The 9,766-nt window shown below is 38.5% G+C and overlaps 1 protein-coding gene across 4 annotated transcripts in view; it reads left to right on the forward strand.

Annotated features, from left to right (window-relative positions):
• The window catches only part of LOC143766357 (hippocampus abundant transcript 1 protein-like), an 85,656-nt gene extending 76,153 nt beyond the window's left edge, over positions 1-9,503 (forward strand). For 3 of the 4 annotated variants that reach the window (XM_077253991.1, XM_077254010.1, XM_077254000.1), the window contains one exon: positions 7,229-9,503. In XM_077253991.1, the coding sequence (XP_077110106.1) occupies positions 7,229-7,444 (216 nt within the window). In that variant the 3' untranslated portion in view covers positions 7,445-9,503. Of the gene's footprint in view, positions 1-6,433; positions 6,554-7,228 lie in introns of those variants that run through there. The other variant, XM_077254018.1, reaches the window with a different exon arrangement.
• Positions 9,504-9,766: the final 263 nt, after the last annotated feature.

Here is a 9,766-nt window from a genome sequence, read left to right on the forward strand (position 1 = left end):
CCATGTTACTGGTAGCACAAAGGCTCTATAAAAACGAAAAGGCTCCTCATCTGCCAAAAGAAATTCATCAAATTCTCCGCTCCCAAATCCAAATGCCTCCCTCCCTTCTGAGCCCCAGTGTGTCTAAACCACATTTAGCTCCCATATGTTTGGCATTTCTGTAGTGATGAGAGCCTGCCTAATTTACGGGTGCGTGTCTCCAGAACCATGAGCTGGGCATAATGTACTAGTCACTACTAGTGATGAGCGAATATACTCGTTACTTGAGATTTCCCGAGCATGCTCGGGTGTCCTCTGAGAATTTTTTAGTACTCGGAGATTTAGTTTTTCTTGCCGCAGTTGATTTACATCTGTTAGCCAGCATAAGTACATGTGGGGGTTGCCTGGTTGCTTGGGAATCCCCACATGTACTTATGCTGGCTAATAGATGTAATTCATTCAGCTGCGGTGACGAAAACTAAATCTCCGAGCAGTAATAAATACTCGGAGGACACCCAAGCGTGCTCGGGAAATCTCGAGTAACGAGTATATTCGCTCATCACTGGTCACTACAATGGCAGTTTGCAATGTTCACTCAGCAACATCCACTGCTGCTTGTTTCTGGAAAACATAATGGAGTCAAAATCGTCACTACATCTGTAGATAAATTCGCAAAGGGTTATAATTTCCAAAATGGGGTTAATTATGGGAGTGCATCTGCACTGTGATATGGCGCTACTTCACTTCTGAGCTTTGCACTGTGCTTCACAAGGGGTATCGATGAACGCAGGAGGAATTGCACAACTAACTTCGGGGTCCATTTTCTCCTTTTGCCCTTGTGAAAATACAAAATTCTTAGCTAAAAAAAATTTTGTGGGAAAAATTAGATTTTTTTTTTTTATTTCCACGGCTCTACGCTATAAACTTTTGTGAAGCACCTGTGGGTTCAAGGTGCTCATTACACATTTAGAGAAGTTCCACAAGGGGTCTGTTTTCTAAAATGGGGTCACTTGTGGGGGGTTTCCACTGTTTAGGCACATCAGGGGCTCTCCAAACGCAACATGGCGTCCGCTAATTATTTAATCAAATTTTGCATTCAAAAAGTCAAATGACGCTCCTTCCCTTCCGAGCCCTGCCTTGTGCCCAAACAGTGGTTTTACCCAACATATGAGGTATCGGCGTACTCAGGAGAAATTGCACAACAAAATGTATGGTCCATTTCACCCTTGCGAAAGTTAAAAAAGGCTATGTGCAGACTTTTCTGCACTAAATCTGCATCTCCTGACAGAATCCGCAGGTTCAGATTTTCTGCAGTTTTTGTTGCAGATTTTGTGCAGATTTTACCACTGCGGATTTTTATCATGGAGGGGTGCAGAAACGCTGCAGAACTGCACAAAAGAAGTGACATGCACTTCTTTTAAATCTGCAGCAATTCCGCACTGATTTTTCTGCACCATCTGCACAGCTTTTTTTTTTTTACCATTGATTTACATTGTACTGTAAATCACGGTGCGGAACTGCACCTTTTCTGCCCAGAAAAATCCGCTGCAGTTCTGCAGGAAATCTGCAACGTGTGCACATAGCCTAAAGGAAAATTTTTGTGAAAGAAATGTAAATATTTATTTTTTTCCTTCCACATTTCAAAAATTCCTGTGAAGCAGCTGAAGGGTTAATAAACTTGAATGTTGTTTTGAGCACCTTCAGGGGTGCAGTTTTTAGAATGTTGTCACTCTTGGGTATTTTCCGCTATATTGACCCCCCCAAAGTCACTTCAAATGTGAGGTGGTCCCAAAAAAAATGGTTTTGTAAATTTTGTTGTAAAAATGAGAAATCGCTGGTCAACTTTTAACCCTTATAACTTCCTAACAAAAAAAATTGTTTCCAAAATTGTGCTGATGTAAAGTAGACATGTGGGAAATGTTATTTATTAAGTATTTTGTGCGATATGACTCTGATTTAAGGTCATAAAAATTAAAAGTTTGAACATTGCAAAATTTTCGCCAAATTTCCGTTTTTTTTCACAAAGAAACGCAGGACATATCAAAGAAAGTTTAACGCTATCATAAAGTACAATATGTCACGCGGAAACCTTCTCAGAATCACCGGGATCCGTTGCAGCGTTCCAGAGTTATTGCCGCATAAAGTGACAGTGGTCAGAATTGTAAAAATGGCCCAGTCAGGAAGGTGCAAACAGGCTTCGTCTCAAAGGGGTTAAATGTTCATTTTTTTCCTTCCACAAAAGTGTATTAACCCTTCAGGTGCTTCGCAGGAATTAATTTCTATTAATTCCTGCAAAGCACCTGAAGGGTTAATACACTTTTTGAATGTGGTTTTGAGCACCTTGAGGGGTGCAATTTTTAAAATGGTTTCAATTTTGGGTATTTTTTTGTCACATAGGCCCCTCAGTCACTTCAAATGTGAGGTGGTCCCTAAAAAAAAAATGGTTTTGTAAATTTTGTTAGAAAAATCAGAAATTGCTGTTCTAAGCTTAACCCTGTTAACTTCCCCAAAAAAAAAAAAAAAAAAAGATATATATATTGTTTCAAAAAATGTGCTGATGTAAAGTATACATGTGGTAAATTTTATTTATTGACATAACTTTCTGGTTTGAAAATTGCAAGATTTTCAAATTTTTTTGCCAAATTTCCTTTTTTTTTCTTTTTCTTTTTTTCACAAATAAAAGCAAGTCATATTGAACAAATTTTACCACTGTCATGAAGTACAATAAGTCACAAGAAAACAATGCCAGAATCAGTGGAATCCATTGAAGCCATCCACAGATATTACCACATGACACTTGTCGGAATTGTAAAATTTGGCTTGGTCATGAAGGGGAAAACAAGCTTGGGAGAGAAGGGGTTAAATGAGTACTCTAAATACTCATGATTGCAGCAACAGATAGAAAATATAAATGGGTCTATGGATTTACATGTCAAAAAGTCACATGCCCATATACCGTATTTTTCGGATTATAAGGTGCTCCGGATTATAAAATGCACCACAAATTTTCATTGATACCTCCTCAGAAAAAAGGTGACAAAAAAGACATATAGAACCAATGTGGTAAAAATATGTAAATATTTATTAAATAATGTCTTAAAAATTCACATTAAAAAAGGGGAAAGACAAAAACATCAGAACAATATAAGGAAACCCCATAGTGTGATCATTGGAGAGGGCTATAGGACATAATTATAAAAGGATACATAAATAAATCCTCTAATACATAACCAACATCTATTTTACAAACATGTATTCAATATAAGTTAGAGTGTGGCAAAGAGAAAAAAAGAGGAACGAAATAACATAAGTACCCTAAAACATAGACTAGTCCATACCCAATGAAATCCTGTTAGCTCCAACGCACGTTTCGCCTGGACGTGGCTTTTTCAAGGAGTCTTGAAAAAGCCACGTCCAGGCGAAACGTGCGTTGGAGCTAACAGGATTTCATTGGGTATGGACTAGTCTATGTTTTAGGGTACTTATGTTATTTCGTTCCTCTTTTTTTCTCTTTGCAACACTCTAACTTATATTGAATACATGTTTGTAAAATAGATGTTGGTTATGTATTAGAGGATTTATTTATGTATCCTTTTATAATTATGTCCTATAGCCCTCTCCAATGATCACACTATGGGGTTTCCTTATATTGTTCTGATGTTTTTGTCTTTCCCCTTTTTTAATGTGAATTTTTAAGACATTATTTAATAAATATTTACATATTTTTACCACATTGGTTCTATATGTCTTGTTTGTCACCTTTTTTCTGAGGAGGTATCATTTAGTTTATAAAGGTGATTTCTTGTTCGTATATGATTTCTTGTAGCAGTTGTATTACAAATTTTCATTAATAAAATAGGAAAAAAATTATTTTTTATAAAATGGTGCTTATTATAATCCATGCGTCTTATTGCTTACCGGGGGTGGTGGCTGCGGTGAGGAGGGGGTCGCTGGTAGAGGAGGCAAGAGTTGAGCTATGCCGCAGACTGGGATGAGTGGGTGTTCCAAAGTGCGGCACGCCGCTGCGGGTGTCCTGGTGGCGGTGCTGCGCCGTGTCCCCAGTGGCGGTGCTGTGGGGGGCTCTGCCGACATTTTGTGAAAGGCCACAGCCCCCCGCAAGTTCCTCCATGGTGCCATCCGCAGCTGCACGCCGATAATTTATATCCGCATTATAAGACACACCCCCATTTTCCCAAAAACTTTTGGGGAAAAAAAGTGCGTCTAATAATCCGGTATTTGTTGTGAGGGGGGGGGGGGGGGGGGGGTTTTAGCCTAGATTCAGCCAATGGGCCTTTATTTACATCTTTCTATTGAATTTGTTGGTCGTTTAGAATATTAAGAAGTTTTCTGGTATTTTACTTCTAATACAGACCAATTGAGGGCAGCTTCGTAATGGTGTTTGAGAAAAATTATATATATATATATATATATATATATATATATATATATATATATATATATATATATATATATATATATATATATATATATATATATATATATATATATATATATAATGTGTGTGTATATATATATATGTGTATATATATATATATATATGTATATGTGTATATATATATATATATATATATATATATATATATATATATATATATATATATATATATATACATATACAAAAAAGTGTTTAGTCAGTCAGCAATAGTGCAAGTTCCACCACTTAAAAAGATGAGGGCCTCTGTAATTTACATCATAGGTAGACCTCAACTATGGGAGACAAACTGAGAAAAAAAAAACCAGAAAATCATTGTCTGTTTTTTTTATCATTTTATTTGCATATTATGGTGGAAAATAAGTATTTGGTCAGAAACAAACAATCAAGATTTCTGGCTCTCACAGACCTGTAACTTATTCTTTAAGAGTCTCCTCTTTCCTCCACTCATTACCTGTAGTAATGGCACCTGTTTAAACTTGTTATCAGTATAAAAAGACACCTGTGCACACCCTCAAACAGTCTGACTCCAAACTCCACTATGGTGAAGACCAAAGAGCTGTCAAAGGACACCAGAAACAAAATTGTAGCCCTGCACCAGGCTGGGAAGACTGAATCTGCAATAGCCAACCAGCTTGGAGTGAAGAAATCAACAGTGGGAGCAATAATTAGAAAATGGAAGACATTCAAGACCACTGATAATCTCCCTCGATCTGGGGCTCCACGCAAAATCCCACCCCGTGGGGTCAGAATGATCACAAGAACGGTGAGCAAAAATCCCAGAACCACGCGGGGGGACCTAGTGAATGAACTGCAGAGAGCTGGGACCAATGTAACAAGGCCTACCATAAGTAACACACTACGCCACCATGGACTCAGATCCTGCAGTGCCAGACGTGTCCCACTGCTTAAGCCAGTACATGTCCGGGCCCGTCTGAAGTTTGCTAGAGAGCATTTGGATGATCCAGAGGAGTTTTGGGAGAATGTCCTATGGTCTGATGAAACCAAACTGGAACTGTTTGGTAGAAACACAACTTGTCGTGTTTGGAGGAAAAAGAATACTGAGTTGCATCCATCCAACACCATACCTACTGTAAAGCATGGTGGTGGAAACATCATGCTTTGGGGCTGTTTCTCTGCAAAGGGGCCAGGACGACTGATCTGGGTACATGAAAGAATGAATGGGGCCATGTATCGTGAGATTTTGAGTGCAAACCTCCTTCCATCAGCAAGGGCATTGAAGATGAAACGTGGCTGGGTCTTTCAACATGACAACGATCCAAAGCACACCGCCAGGGCAACGAAGGAGTGGCTTCGTAAGAAGCATTTCAAGGTCCTGGAGTGGCCTAGCCAGTCTCCAGATCTCAACCCTATAGAAAACCTTTGGAGGGAGTTGAAAGTCCGTGTTGCCAAGCGAAAAGCCAAAAACATCACTGCTCTAGAGGAGATCTGCATGGAGGAATGGGCCAACATACCAACAACAGTGTGTGGCAACCTTGTGAAGACTTACAGAAAACGTTTGACCTCTGTCATTGCCAACAAAGGATATATTACAAAGTATTGAGATGAAATTTTGTTTCTGACCAAATACTTATTTTCCACCAGAATATGCAAATAAAATGATAAAAAAACAGACAATGTGATTTTCTGGATTTTTATTTCTCAGTTTGTCTCCCATAGTTGAGGTCTACCTATGATGTAAATTACAGACGCCTCTCATCTTTTTAAGTGGTGGAACTTGCACTATTGCTGACTGACTAAATACTTTTTTGCCCCACTGTATGTATGTATGTATGTATGTATGTATGTGTATATATGTGTGTGTGTGTATGTGTGTATATATATATATATATATATATATATATATATATATATATATATATATATATATATATATATATACACATATATACACATATATACACACACACACACTCAGCAGTGAGGGACACTCACTTCAGGAGACTCTCACATCTCTTCCCGGACTTCATCACCATGAAGGAGGAAGAGAAGACACACATCCTGCTGGGAGAAGAAGAGAGAGCAGTGGAGATAGCAGCGCGGTATGTGAGCGAATGTCATAGACTGCGAGAAAGACAGCCATGATGCCATGGACTATAGCCCCCACCCTGGATCTGCCCCCATCCACCTTCCCTATGCCATGGACTATAGCCCCCACCCTGGATCTGCCCCCATCCACCTTCCCTATGCCATGGACTATAGCCCCCACCCTGGATCTGCCCCCATCCACCTTCCCTATGCCATGGACTATAGCCCCCACCCTGGATCTGCCCCCATCCACCTTCCCTATGCCATGGACTATAGCCCCCACCCTGGATCTGCCCCCATCCACCTCCCCTATGCCATGGACTATAGCCCCACCCTGGATCTGCCCCCATCCACCTTCCCTACAGCTCCTACCCAACATCCCCACAGTCCCTATCCCTATTGCCTTTATACACTTGCTTTGGCAAAACTGATGTGCATTTGGTCCTGCCAATAAAGCTTCTTTGAATCTGGAATCTATATATGTGTGTGTGTGTGTGTGTGTGTGTGTGTGTGTGTGTATGTATGTATATATATATATATATATATATATATATATATATATATATATATATATATATATATATACATATACATATATATACACATATATATACATATATATATATATAATTATTTTTATTAAGCAAACTTTTTTGAGACACAGTTATACTCTATGATGGGGTGAGTCTGTATGGTGAGATGTATATTAAATAATTTAACATTGTTTTCTTTTTCTCTCCACCACAGAGAAGTATAATTCCAGGTCCGCCTTTTCTTTTTGGCGCTTGCTCTGTACTGTTGTCCTTGCTTGTGGCACTCTTCATCCCGGAACACACCAGCCTTACACTGCGCTCTGGGGCTCATAAAAAGCACAGCAATGGTGCTCAGAGCCATGCACTTCTACCTCCTGCCCATCTCCCTGAGGGCAAGGAACCACTCCTTGATGATGATAATAGCGTATGACCCAAGGAATTCATAAGGGCAACCAACATCAAAGATTGCTCCATGATTGTAGAGGAAACTTTAGCCACAACAGCAGATGAAGAACGGACCAAATGACGGGAAACTTTGTAATGTCTTTTCCAAATGTGCCACTACAACGTGATTACTGAGGTGGATCTGACTGTTAGAAGCTCGTGGCCAAGAAAAATATAAAGGAATAGTTCATCTGTTATGTGTTGGATATGTTTTATTGGGGACTGGCTCAGTGAGAAGATATCAGAAAATCACTTGCCAAATATAAGAGGAGGAGCTGCCAGAAGTTCTCCATCTAGGCCTAGGTACAGAAGACAAACCCTTAGCATTGTGGCAAACATGGCAACTTTTTTTTTTTTTGTATATTCTGTTTTCTTTAGTTTTTTGGGGTTTTTTTTTTTAACTTTGGTTTCCAACATTTTTCTAGTGCCATAGTGCAGCCCGAGGGGGCTGTTGGATGAAGAGCTCTTATATTGGTCTGATAGACCAGCCTCCCTATATACAGAATTAAAAAAATATTTTTTCCTTTTCCCAAGCAACCTTCTTGTTAGTTAAAATAGTTTGGTTTGGAGATGAATGTCAGCATTTAGTAATTAGCAGGGTAAATAGTGAGATATGTATGTGTGTATTTACATATATATATATATAGAAAACTAAAGTACTGTGATTACTAAGTTGCATCTTGTGTTTTCAACTTGAGATTGAATTCTGCTTTGACAACTGTCAAAAAAAACCCTAAAAAAAGTAGTTCCTACCTACAATCAATTTCTTTTTCAAGTGTTTCCGTGACCAGCTTTCAGAGGACAAACTGCATGCATTATTACAGAGCTCTTAGACCTTATGAGGCTGGTTTACTTACTTTTAAAGTCTGCTTTGCTGTAAGATCCCAATACTATGACTGTTTTATGAGTTCAGTTAAAGCTGGACTCGTAAAATACATCATTTTAATGTCTGATAAGTAAATAAAAGAAAAAAAAAGATTATTCTGCCATTTCTAAGTAAGCTCCCCAGCCTCATTAGGACTAGGAGACCTAGTTAATAATCTATGCGGCCTGTATTTTAAAATCTGGTGACAGATTCACTTTAAAGTGAAGCTATCGTCAGAAAATTACATATTGTTAAAATCAGGTTTTTGTGTTGCATGTATTTTGTATTTTGAACTGTTTTTTTTAAGATATCAAGACCTGTATTTTAAGATAAAAAGGGAAATGTTGCAATTTTAACATTGGCCACTAAGTTGTTTTTTGGTTTTTTTTAATTCTAACTTCCTATTGTTTGATGAAACATGGCCACCATAAACAGACCCCGAGCCGATCTTTTGTATTGAAGTTTCTAATGGCCCTGTGCACAAGTTATTGTGAAGGGAGGGTGGCAGGGGCAGGTGCAGCATCACCTATTGTGATTGGTGGATCCTGTGATATCGGCTGTGTATAGAGGGGTTACCTGTCATTGCAATCCTGCCTTGCAATGATTCTTCAATAACTCCAGTGGCCAGTGTGAAAATTGCTGGGTTATTTATATTTATTTTGGTACCAAAGATGGCAATATGAAAGAGAAAACCTTGTCAAGATTTAAAAATACATCTAATACAAAAACCTGATTTCTGATGGTATCTTCCCTTTATCACTAATATTGTGTTCTTTTACAACATTTAACATGTCTGCCTCATTTACTCAGACAGCCCCACTATTCCTTTTTTAAATAGCCCCACTTCTGTAGTTGGCCAGGATCGCTGCTTTTGAACTCCATTGGCGAAGCTATTTTGTTTGTCGTTGTTACACAACAGGGACTTTCTCAGCCACTTCTACATTCTTTTCTAACTTCACCTCTGGATTTTCCGATAGAGCCTAAGCCTTAGAAATTGTGTGTTTCCTAGAGGAAATGGTATGCAGATATGAAGACCTTTCAGATAAAAATGTGCTGTGCACTACATGCTCCAATAAAAAAGGAACACTACAATTCTGCCAGTAGTCTACCTGTTAAGTACACACAAGCACAGATTCTCTCAGTGGAAGACTTTTTCTGGAATAAAAAGCTACTAAGACTTCGTTTGACTGTTTTTCTGTAAATAAACGTAATCCCTGTATAATCAGAATTATGCAACTTTTCAATGAACTCTGGATTTTAGTTTCTCGCCGTTGCTGTCAATGAATGAGTACGTATTTTTTTTAGTTGAGTATTATCCACGTTTGTATCATCTTTGAGCAGCCACAATTTTTCCCCTGTATACCATAGCTGGAGAAATACATGGACCGCACGTCCAAAACTTATACATTGATCTATTGCTGTGGCTAAAAAAAACCATGAAAA

Source organism: Ranitomeya variabilis, chromosome 1 (genome assembly GCF_051348905.1).
Source record: "Ranitomeya variabilis isolate aRanVar5 chromosome 1, aRanVar5.hap1, whole genome shotgun sequence".
Lineage (NCBI taxonomy): Eukaryota > Metazoa > Chordata > Amphibia > Anura > Dendrobatidae > Ranitomeya > Ranitomeya variabilis.